Genomic DNA, 12,327 nt, shown 5'->3' on the forward strand with positions numbered 1-12,327 from the left:
CCTGAAAGCTTGTCTTTTTCCATTCATGAGGCTCCCCAAGACATCGTCATTGAGTAGGCCAGTATGGACATGAGAAACTTCTCAGAGGAAAAAGAGGATTCAAGTAATGGTAATATATTTCCAAAATTGCAAAGGACAGAGAGATGACCTACAACTTGAAAAGCCTTCTCCTGTGTGTTTTCTTTCAGCTTTTTTTGGCCCCTGGTAAGGCTATATGATTTTTCGGTCTAGGCTGAATTGCTGAACCAACCAACAAAGGAAAACCACCCCCTCCACCTGAAAATTCTTTTACTTTGTAAGCAAGCTACAGAAAAGTTTCCGATATTTTTTCATGTTTTGGATAACAAGCCACGGTGCAAGTGTTTATCAGTGAAAGAGTCTATAGTGCAGCGATAGGCCAATCTGCCTGTCCTCGATATTGGCGTGGATTTGTTGCCAAGGTGATTTACCACCCACTCAGTTTTCTTTTGAAGCTGTCAGTTCATAAGACAATTTTAGAAGTTGCTGTTTTTCTGAGGACCTCTCCTGGAAGTCGCCAGATTTCAACAAGCTAAGACAGTTATTGTATGCTAAAATTACTTAAGCATAGCAACTAACAATTTTAATTGTGAAACGGGGGTAAAAGCTAACTTTTAACTTAAACGATAGTCTGAGAGTTGCTCTGAACCTAGAGTACATTTCACCCTCTAGCAGCTGAGCTGTCGGTGTGAAGTGAAATTGATAGTATTATTTTATTCTACAGCTGTTGTTTTTTTACCTCATCTGCTTCCCATAATTCCACAGATGGTAAACATATGTTTATAGCTACATAGGAAAAAAAGAAGTTATATTGGATTCTCCCATCTTAAATTCTTATTTTATGCAGGCAGTCAGAGCCTCACAACTCTGCGATATTATATGTTTGTAAATTAATATTTCTACGCGTTAACACTTTGGAAACAGCAGGGTAGTTAATGATATGCTAATGAGCTGACAGTTTTTATTGATCATAATGAAAGCTGACAAGTGCCTTACTTTGCTTTATGCATGCTTGAATATTCTACTAACTTTCTTCAGGGCAGAAATATAATTGGTTGTGTTTTTTTAGTCCTGCTTGAGAGTTTCAGAAATCTTACTTTTTTTATGTTGCTTATTGCAAAAACTTGGGATTTTGCCAGTTTGTAAAGAGTACGCATCTCTTTACATATATTTGCGTGCTCAGCAGGACCTCCCTTTCTTTTTCAGAGCAATTTGTTTCACTGTTTTAGCATATAAAAAAATAGATCTATTTTCCTTAATGTAAACAGAGATCTGCAGGGAAATAAGAGCATTAAAAAAGAATTAGCATTTTTGTATATGAGTTGGAGCCACGGTAAGGTATGTAACAAAAAGCACTGGATACTGTTCTGAGTATCTTTGCCATTCCAAAAATTTTCTTACTTTAATGGCAGTCAGTTAATTGTTGTGTCTCTCCATAAATGAAGAGCATTAAAGCACATTATGGGCCATATTTTCATGCCTATTTTAGATCGTATTTCTTCAGTATATCAGAAGAGGAAGGAGGGGTATGATATTCATAAGTCACTGTGGCCAGTTGTTGCCGTTTGTCTTATTTATGCTTTTGTTCCACATCCTTACTTACTGTGATGATTCCCCAAGTAGCCCTGCTGTTTCTGTGGCCTTGCTGGGGAATGAAGTGCTCTACAGCATAATCAAGGGAGTTGAAGTCTTGCCCCTTACAACTAGGACCTCTTACTAGTTGTAACTTACCTGCTATGACTGAGCATTTGGAGTTCAGACAAGACGGAATGGTTTTAGCACAGCAGTGGCGGGGGCAAATGCAGAGCAGACTTAAGATAGCTTTATCTGTTTGCTTTGAAGGGTATCTCAGGAATTACTTAGAAAAATACATGCTTGCCCTTTAGGTTTCTTTGTGTGGCCCAAAACCAAGATTTGTTTTAGGGCTAGAGAATGCCATTATAATCAGATTAGGAAACCAAAGTAAATGCAACTGAAAGGAGGAAGAAGGTGATACCAGACATCCAGGAAACCCTCACTCGAGGATAGGTCTGATTGCTGTCAGGATCAGAATTATCTGCCAAATTTGTTTTATTGCTGGGGAGAACCCTTCCCCCTAAGGCTCCCTCCAAAGAGCTGCTGCAGAAATGAGCTTATTAATGCCTTGCTGACTAGGTGATTCATGTCGAAAGACGGTAATTTTCATATCTGCTATAGCAGGCTCTATTGATCCTGCTGCTGTGTTGGGGATTGTGTAGCGGGTGCTTGAGAAGTATGTTGGTATTTTCACTGCACAGCGTCATATGTATACTTGGGCCTCAGTAGTCATTTTGGTCTCAGAGTCGTACAGATTAAGGTGAGGTAAATACGGTGCCAAGGACAGCTGTTCAAGCGCGTGGTGTGGGCCCTGCCTGCCCTGTGTCAAGGAGCACAGTGCTGATCTAGTGCTACCAGTGTAGCATTGCCTAGGCACGGGGTTTTGGGCACCTCAGCTGGTGCTTCTGTGCAGAGCCTTTCACCAGCCCTGGCCGATGCAACTTGCATAGCTGTGTGCACGCATTGTCTCAATGGGAGAAGTAGGTTTTAAAGAAGGTGAAAGGCAATGGAGGAAATGAAAATGCAGAAGTGTAGAGCTCATGGAATATATATGCTTTTTCACAGAATGTGGAAGGAGTCCTCTATTTAATAGAGACATGAGAAGCACCATAAACAGGGCTTTTCTATTACAACCTCATGGGATGGGCTTGATATTTAGTGCTGCAGGCCTGAATTTAATCTTGTAGCTGGTAATCTGCCTGCACAGATGAAGGCTCTTCAAGCTAGTGAGTCCTGATGCTGAACTGAAGCTTTGGTTGAAATTAGCCAAATGCTTTAATGGTAACATAAAGGTGATGTCTGCTTGGGAAAGGCAAAACCGGGAAGATTTTGACCACTGATATCTCCCTGTCAAGATGAAATCCTGATGTCCTTTCACAGAATGTGGACTGAAGAACTCCACCCTATGCCAAAGTGAACCAGAGCCCTTGGCTTCCCCTGGGGAGCTGTGCATGCCTAATTCGCCTTCTGGCTGTGGCTGTAGAAAGCTCTCGGCAACCTAGATTTAATGCTGAAGGAGGAATAGTCCAAGTTTGTTCATATGTGCTACAATAACCACGACTGTAATAAATGTCTGCCTGTAATGAAGTCTTTCTATTAAAAAAATACATCAGCAAAATTTTTGCTCTTTGAAGGTTCGCTTCTATATTTGATTGTATTAATTCTGTTTCAGAGGGTTTATAGACTTAGAAGGCATCTATATTGGTGAATTGAAGTTCATACATTTTTCCATGGTAACGTGCTTTCATGTAGCCAGAAATTAAGACACAGAAAATAGTTGTGTTTCCTCTTCAGGTTGTATTAAAATGCAAATCTATCCAAAAGACAGTTCCATGGTAGGGCTCTGATGCAGCAAATATATCTGAAGTTCAGTATGCACTTTTTAAAAAAAGGCTGAGGAAAACATCTTATCACTTCTGTCTGGATGATGTCTTGTTAGCTATGCAATACGGTCTGGTGAAACTTGTAATCTCATTTGCTCTTGGTTAAGCTTTTCACTGGAGAGGCTTAAGCATTGAAATATATTTTTATTCCTGACCTTCTAATTTTTTGCTGATGACTGCTAGCAGAAAGTATATAAAATGGCTTTCAGGATGTTCCTTTTCCAGTGACAGTATTACTTCTCATTATTATGATGGTTTCATTATTTTCATAGATGAAAAGGTTAATAAATGTATATACTTCTGCAAGAAAGACAGTGTGATCTGATTATGTCCATTAGTATTTTCGGTTAATATTTGATCATGAAACAGTAAGCAGGAAATGGTGCTTGCTGATTACCTTCTGCTGTTTTAGCCAATGAACACGTAAATGTTAAATGTTACTTACTGTATTCGCCAGGCTTCAAGGGCTATCTGAGGCCTGTGCTTTATTTACGGATGGAGTTCAATGTTTTGAGCAAGTGGCTATGTCCTCAGTCTGCAAAATTCACTCTGTTGCAATTTAACTGAAAATTAAAACATCATCTTACAAATCAGTTATTTAATTAGATAATAATTGCCGCGATGATAGATTTCCATTCAAATTAAAGAAATAATTCTGTGTCTGGGACTCGTAGTGGACCCGTGTCACTACATCTGATTAACAGTCAGGCGAAGTGCAAATAGCAGCACTAGAAGTCCCTTGTTTTCCCTTGCTCCTCTCCCTTAGTGACCATGATGTTATTAAAGGTAGTGGATCTTGTGGAGTAAGTATGTTAAACAGTCAAAGATGGAGCAAGATCTTTGTACGGAGCTTAAAAGAGCAAACATAAGCTTCAGCATTTTCTAGGCTATTTGAAGGATTTAGGGTTTTTCGGGAGCCAGGTGTGCAGGGATACTGGGCGACCCTTCGTGTCTGCTGCTTCAATCAGGGATATCCTTGCAAGTCAGGGACAACAGAGGATGCAGCCGGAACTGCACCTTTTGGACCGTCTTGTCTCCGATTCTGCCCGGTTCAGTTTCTGGGCCTCGCACAACCTGCACTAGCTGGCTCTGACCATGGAGTCCTGATTTCTGCCAGTCCTGCATAGGGGATCTTTCCATCTGTCTGGGTTAGAGAAAGGATTTAATTCTAACTGGTGGCATGATTACACGAACTGCCTCTTGAAATAAAAAGCTAGTAGGCTAAAATAAACCAAACAGCTGAGGTGCAGACTCTTACTTACCTCTTGCACTATATACTTCTCTTTTCATAATGTTGGATTTCACAGTCTTATTTGGCTAAATCACTAAAGAGTACTGCTGTGTTTTCTTTTTGTCTTTTGGCAAAGTGTGTCATGGGCTTGAATAATGGATATTATTTCACTGCTTTTTCACCAGTCTCATCCCATTTTAAGACATTTAAGCAGCTTAGATTTGGCAATTGTGAAAGACAAAGCAGTATTATTTCTGTGTTTTATGAAAATTAATATCCAAACACACAGGAAGATAGAGAGGAGTAGTTCTATTTTGCCCATTTTCAGTTAGGGAAAATATTCTCCTCACGAGAAGAGTGAGCTGGTCAATTTTTTGTACTCATTTAAATGACTTGTGAAACAGCTTGTGCAGATCTAAGTGAATGCTTGTAATCTGTATTACTAGTTTTTTCTTCTTTTACAAAGGGTGTTATTCAAGATGTGAAAGTCATCTTTATACCTAATGGATATATAACACAGTGTCCTAATCTGAATCGCAGTAAGTAGCAATTTCTTTATTATCTCTATTTTAGATTTTTTTTAAGTGAATTCTTTCTTTGCTTTAAAAATAATACTTTCAGGCTTGTCATTTTTGCATGTGCTGACTTCCAGAAGGCAAAAAATCTGTGTAAATAGATTGCATTTTATGTTCAGATAACCAGTGGTATATCAGACTTGATTTATTTATGGGTTATTGTGTCTTTCCTTTTCTTTTTACTCTTCCTTTATTGAGCATGCCCGACCTGCAGTGATTTCTTAAGTCTGGTGCAAGGAATCATGGATTTGCAAGAACTCCTGGCAAAAATGACTGCAAAAGTAGGTACCTAAGCTTCTTTGTTAATTGCCCATTTGTTCCTGTGCTAAGTCTGACGTGAAATTATTTATTCCTTTTGCCATTATTCTACATTTTTGTGATACAGCCATGTTTTTTTTCTCCTTCTGCCAGTAGCCCTATCTGCAGTGGACTTACGGGTATAGCTTCAGGGATATCACTTAAGCCTCGTATGGTTTCTATTGTCTGCCTTATTATTTGTAAGATAGTGACAAAATGCCCAGGGTCTGATTTTTTTGTAAGAAGCCTTAACATGATTTCCCTTTTTTCATGCTGAGGGATAAATGCAGAAACAAAGGAGTGAAATCCCTCAACAATTTCCTCATCATGTGATGCTGTCAGAGGGTGTGTGTTTGGCTGTGGGAAGTCCTGTGAAGTCTTCAGGACTGGCACAGTCTCCTTCCTGGGAATTGAAATGAGGCCCCAAAATGGAAATGCTTGTCAAGCTGCCGGCTGTGCTGATCTTGACATCACCTTTGATCAATAGCTTTTACCAATGTAAAAGTTAACCCAGCTCCAGGTGATGTGGTGTGTGCTTGTTTGTTTTGTTTTGGGGTGTGTGTGTGGGTTTTTTTGTGGTGTTTTTTTTTTTTTTTTTTTTTTTTTTTTTGAATTTTGGAGGTTTTCTTTAGGCTCCGCTCCCGCAATAGACAGTCAACCTCTGTGTTAGCCAAGGCCCTTCAGCTAAGGCTGGGAGGCTGGGGTGAAGTTTTGGGGTAGGAAGCTGTGTTTTAGAGGTGACTGAACCCTTGATGTCTGTCAAAGGGCAATCTGTGATCACTTTTTAAGGTTAATGTTGGTGAACCATCTGATCCATTGTAAAGGGCAATTAATTGTCTCATCTGAAACAGCACTTACGTGTTAATTTACTTACAGGTTTAAGTGCAATTACAACCAACCTGTAGATGCCTTTAATCTCAGTGTAGTTACCGAACAGGAATTTCAAAAATAGGATTTGCATAATAGTGCTACTTGCGTAAAAGCGTTATACTTTTTACTGTGCTGCCTTTAAGTGTTCTTTTCCTTCCTAATAGGAAAGGGGAAAGTTTGTTTTTAGAGAGTGTGCGCGTTATACTGACAATCCACTTAGTCAGCTGACATGCTTTGGACACGCTGACTCCGAATGCAAAATGTGAAGCTTTTAGTTCAGTTTGCTGCTTGTACTGTGAAAGAGAGGCAATTATTTTGAGCCCTGCTGGTGGTATGAGCAAGTTCCAATTATGCACTGTACTGAGTAACTTGCTTTCTCTGCTGTTAATTATATTTTTGCTTGCTAGTACTTTACGAGAGGAAGCAAATAACACGGTATTTGTACTGCAAAGACTCTGGGCTTCCAGAAAGTGATGCTGGGATAATCCTTCATTGTGAGTTCCTTTTCTGTTACAGCAGTGCACTGACTGTTTCATTGCAGTTGTTACAGAAATATTGCTGTCCAGGAAAAATGCATGCAGCAGGAAAGGAAGTTAATTTGTCAGACAAATGCAAGTTAAAAATGGAGGGACTTGAGGGAGGCGTTAAGGTTTGTATCTGCCTTTTCAGTCCTAGCCACAATAGTCACAAGTGGTACTAATATAGATAGGAGTCTATTATATGGGGATGATGTATCGCAAGGCAAAGAGCAAGGCTTAGAAGGGCTGTGCAGCTGCCTGTAGGGATCCTGTTTAGCGGGGCAGGTGGTCAGAGAACAGCTTGCTAATGTACATGAGCAGTGAACCCCAGCACCTGGTCCTGCACCAAGAGATGCGGAGCATGAACATGACGTTTTGGACAAGTGGGACCCGTGGTTTGATGTCCGGTTGTTGCTTTTAGGCTCTGCTACAGCTACGATTTAAGTTTCTCCTTCAATCGCTCTTTGGTTACAGCTCTATTACAGCACTGAATAGACCAGTGAATGTTGTTTGCAATGAATGCGTACGCGCGGTTTATATAGCATAAAACTAGGAAGACTCAGGCCAGGGCTTGTCTGGGAAGAAAACAGACTAGTGGCTTCAGGCTGCAATAATTTTGGTAGCAGTGCAAATTATGCAGTACGTAGGCAGGAGAAGAAGCGGCCTCTTGCTTTGGCTTTACCTCAGGGTCCTGTGAGGCTAGTGCTGGCTCGGGATGGGACATGGGGGCTATATAAGGGGCCCAGCAGAGCATTGTCTGTAGCAGATTGTCATGAAGTGCTACGTACAGGCGCCATTTGCTCATGACCTGTAACAAGCTAACCACCATTATGTCCTCTTCCTACCTATGTCTTGTAAGGCCATAGCTTTTAAAGATGAATAAATGCTAGCTTTTAAAGCCTATTTTATTTTTGTCATCATTTGAATTAATACTGAATCTTTCTAGTATATATGTTTAATTGATTTAATCTTGTGTCCTTAAATAGAGAGACGCCATAGCTCAGAGTGTTAGAAATCAGGCTAAAATGTTAATATGCTGTAGGACAAAAGGATCACGTTACATTTCAGCATTCCCAACTGCTATGCTGGAACGCTGTTAGTTCCTCTTTAAATATAACGGCTAAAATAATTCACGCAACTTTTAACAGTTTACTGAAATCAGTTTGGGCATCTCCTGCATTTCTTTTAGTGGAATATAATTTCTTTTTCGTAAATTATGGGCCCACACTAGAGTGCACTTTGTATTCACATGTGCTTGTTACATGAAGACTTCCAGTGCAAAACTTTCCTTGATTGAGGTCAGAAAGGTTAAAGCCTGAGTTTGATTAAAACCAAGAAAACCCAAGCGCTTGAGTTCATTAATGGACTAGTTAATCTGGTTTGCTTACACCATGGATTTATATGGCCATCAATACTTCTATGAGTAACAAGATATTCCATGTAAATTTTGATAGTTTTGGGGTTTTTTTTTATATTTTTGTTATTAATTTTGCCAGAAACAATACATTTTTGACAGAAGTCTGTCATCTTTCAGTTATTTGTATGGGCAGAGGAGAAGCACGGAAAGTGTTAAATAACTTTTGTGAATAATAGCTAGCCAAATATTCCTGAATGTAAAGAACTTGGGATTTGGTTAGTATATGGACAGTGTTTGGTATGGTGTGGGCTTCTTCTCCCTCCTTAGTTTATTTCTATTCATAACCTAAAAAATGTTTGAGGCTTGAGAATTTTCTACTGATGTTTTTAACGTTCAACAAATCTAGTTGTCTGCATTTGGCAACATTTGGAAGGATATTTCAGCTAATTTTAAGGAATTCATTGTTTTACTGAGCTCAACAGAATTTTTTCAATTAAGACTTGAAGTTTAGAAGCAAACGGAATGTTTCTGGTCCCTCTAGTACAGCAGGTAACAGCTAAATGTTGTTTCTGAATGCATTTTGTGGGCTGTCATACAGTCATTGACCTCTGTGTATTGGAGGGTTTGTTGTTGCATGCCTGCTTTTTGGTGACCTTGATTGATCTGCTATGTTTAAAGATATTTCTTAAAATGGGAAGTAAATGATATTTAAGTAAATAAAACTTCTCAAGATAATGCAAATGACATAAGTTAATAAATTGGAAATATTTATTCTCTTTAAGTTTTTTTTTCTAGGCAGTAATTTCTAGGGCAAGGGACAATATCAAGTACCACTATCAAATCTGAGTATTTCTAAAGTCCTTTCTCTCCAAAATTTGTATAGCCCATTTAAAAAAAAAACAACACCCACCAAAAAAACCCAAAACAACCCCCCCCCAAGATATGTAAATAAAGTAGAAGTGTAAGACAAATCAAACACGTTTTTAACAAAACTGAATATATTTTGTATACTGTAAATATAATGACTAAATACAATTACCTGAAAAGGGTATCTGCTGAAAACAAGCAGCTCAGTAAGAGGATAGTTTTACTTCTAAAATGTGAAAAACAGTTTTGAAGTCACCAGATCATGCTGAGTCTGGAGGAGATGAGTATCAATCCCTTATTATCCCAGAATAACAACTTAAGAAATAAAGACCTTTTATTCTGGGCTTTCTCTCATGAGGACTGCAGAGAAAAAAAAAAAAAAAAATCACAGGAATTTTCCTAGTATTTCTTTACTTTTTCTTCCCCCTAAATATGTTGCTCTTTTACGGGCAGTAATGAAAAAGGATATATTAGAATACTTTTATTTAAAGTGGATGGAATTTTAGTGGATGGAAATATATGAAATTCAGGTATATGCCATTATGTAAAAAATACTATAGCACTGTGCATTTTTTTTAATAAAATTTGCTACTATTAAAATGTAGCAACCTATAACATAGGATAATAGCATCATATTTATAACAGAATAGAGTATGCATTCATCTTGTTTTGTGCCAGATTTAGGTAGCCTTGCTATTTGCAGTGGCTTCAGTGTGATGGCTTATATGCATAAGAGAAATGTGAATGTAAGAAATATCCAGACCTTGAGAAACTCTCATCCAGCTGGCACCAGGGTAATTTTTAGAGCAATGGCCATCTGAGGCCTGAAGAATGCTCATATTTACTTCTAAATATTCAGTCTGTATTTATTTATTTTTAGTATTAGTAAATGGGAAAGTAATTTTGAGTGCTCTTAGGGATTAGAGATGATGCCACTAGGTACAAAGTATGCATAAACAGAGGTTGTTCCTCTCTGGAGGATGGTAAGATAGTACCTTGTATGAAGGGGAGGTCTGTGATATGGCTTAGGGGAGGGTGGTTCGAAAAACCTTTTCCTTTTACGCTGCTATGCGACTGAGCATTGTCCCACCTTACTATTGCATAGTATCTCATCAGTAAACATAGCAATTGCTAGCGTGCAGATGTAATATTTGGAAAAGATGCATCAGTTTTAGCTTCTTGATATGCATTTTAGTAGTTGGAATTGAGGAGGTAATGGGAACAGCAAGTAGCGTTAAGAGCTAGCCACCAGTTAACTCCAGGAGCATGGCTTCTCCATTAATCACAGTCTGGGAGTATTTTGTACTACACTGAATTAAAATACTTTCTTTCCCCTTCAAATCTCACTTGCTGTTATAAGGTTAAGACCTTTCTAAAAGTCAGAAGGTATTAGTCTGGCTGATGCTTAACAATGATGAGACGGGAATGATTAGGAAAAGTCAGTCTGCCAGTCTTCATGCTTTTCGATTTGTAATCAGGTTGATTAGCCATTAAGAAACTTTTTTTCAAAGCAGTTGTAGTTTGTGTACTTTTGGTAGCGCCCAGACATTCCTGAGGGGATTTTAGTGGGGTTTGTTACAGTACAAGAGACAGTTGTATGAGTCATAAACTGTTGTCAGCTGGCATGGATAGCTCTGTCAAAGTCCGAGGAGTAGTGTTAGTTTATACCTGCTGACATCCTGGTTCAATGTTTCGAAGGTTGTAGTCAAACTTGGTTTGGCTAAAAATAAGTATACTGTTTTCTCATATTTGCTTTTTTAAATCATGTGTTTGAATTGCAGAATTCTCATCAAGTTACTTTCATTTATAGTTAAATTATGCAGAAACAAGGCTGAGTCAACTGGAAGACTGTCATTGTGAGAAGACTTGTCAAGTAAATGGATTGCTCTATAGAGACAAAGACTCGTGGGTTGAAGATGATCACTGCAGGAATTGCACTTGCAAAGTAAGAATATCTGAAGAGTTTAAGGGGTAGGACCTGATTAAAATGTGAAAATGGTCCTTGAATACATAATGTTAGCTCTGAGAATTACTGTTTTTAGTATGCATCTAGTAGCAGTATGAACAATAGGGAGGGAAATGGTAAGATAAATAAATACTTGACAATGCTTCTGTGCAAGCTTCATAAATAAAATCTGCTTTCCCTTGACACCGCTCTCTTATTTGTTCTAATTATATCTGTGAGGACTTTACAGTTTTTGGGTGAAAGCATGGCATTGTCTGTGTTTTGGTTTGGAATTGTTCTCACTGCAGTATCTTTTTCAAAAAGGAAGCATTCTCTTAATAGCATTCATAGATGCTTAGTTGCATCTTGCACAGTAACAACATGCAGATTCTGTTTTCAGTGTTTATCACTCTGAAAGATCGAGGAACGGAAGAGAATTACTATGTAAATCTTGTCTCATTGACATTATTTGATAAATATCTGAAGAGGGTCTTTGTTTGCTCAAGAAAATAGAAAACTGATTGTTAATCTCAAAGATGATTGGCAGAGCCTACAGAAAGTGATGCTTATGTTCTTGTAAAGATGGGCTTATGCTCTTTGCTCAGGGAAAGTGGGGTAAAACCAGTAATACATATCACAATGGGGTCGTTCACCTTCAGATGCATTTTGATTCAAGTTTGTAGTTGGATAGGATTGAACTTGTTACTGAAGGATGTGTCTGTAATCCACAATGCTATTTCAATTACTTAAATAGTTTTGTCTTGTGTTTTGTATAAAATATTCACCAATTACAACAGTCGTAGTTTAATTTTGTCTTCAAAACCTTTGCTTAGAGTGGAGTTGTGGAGTGCCGAAGGATGTCCTGTCCCCCTCTCGATTGTCCTCCTGATGCTCTCCCAGTGCATGTGGAAAGCCAGTGCTGCAAAATATGCAAGGGTAAGTACATCACATGGACCTTTTAGTTTCACCCTCTCTTTAAGCAGAGTTGTCTTGTCCCGAAAGCAGGCGCATTTGGTAATGACCTTCGTAGGTCCTGGTAATTCAGGTAACGTGAGTCACTGTGGCAAACATGATTTAAGAAGAAAATAAATAATTGCTGAGAAATGCACAAGCGTTGCAAATTTCCAAGATTCTCTTTTTACCTATTGTCAGTGTAAAAATATTAATCTCTTTGTTTGGGGCTGGGAAGCC

General features: G+C 38.6%; 1 protein-coding gene across 1 annotated transcript in view; it reads left to right on the top strand.

The window, feature by feature from the left end:
- NELL1 (neural EGFL like 1) overlaps nt 1–12,327 on the top strand; it is a 299,127-nt gene that overhangs the window by 62,910 nt on the left and 223,890 nt on the right. The window contains exons 6-9 of the mRNA XM_059825833.1: nt 5,174–5,246; nt 5,481–5,563; nt 11,002–11,136; nt 11,970–12,072. Coding sequence (XP_059681816.1) covers nt 5,174–5,246; nt 5,481–5,563; nt 11,002–11,136; nt 11,970–12,072 — 394 coding nt within the window. The remainder of the gene's footprint in view (nt 1–5,173; nt 5,247–5,480; nt 5,564–11,001; nt 11,137–11,969; nt 12,073–12,327) is intronic.

Source organism: Gavia stellata, chromosome 17 (assembly GCF_030936135.1).
Source record: "Gavia stellata isolate bGavSte3 chromosome 17, bGavSte3.hap2, whole genome shotgun sequence".
In the NCBI taxonomy this organism is placed as follows: Eukaryota; Metazoa; Chordata; class Aves; order Gaviiformes; family Gaviidae; genus Gavia; species Gavia stellata.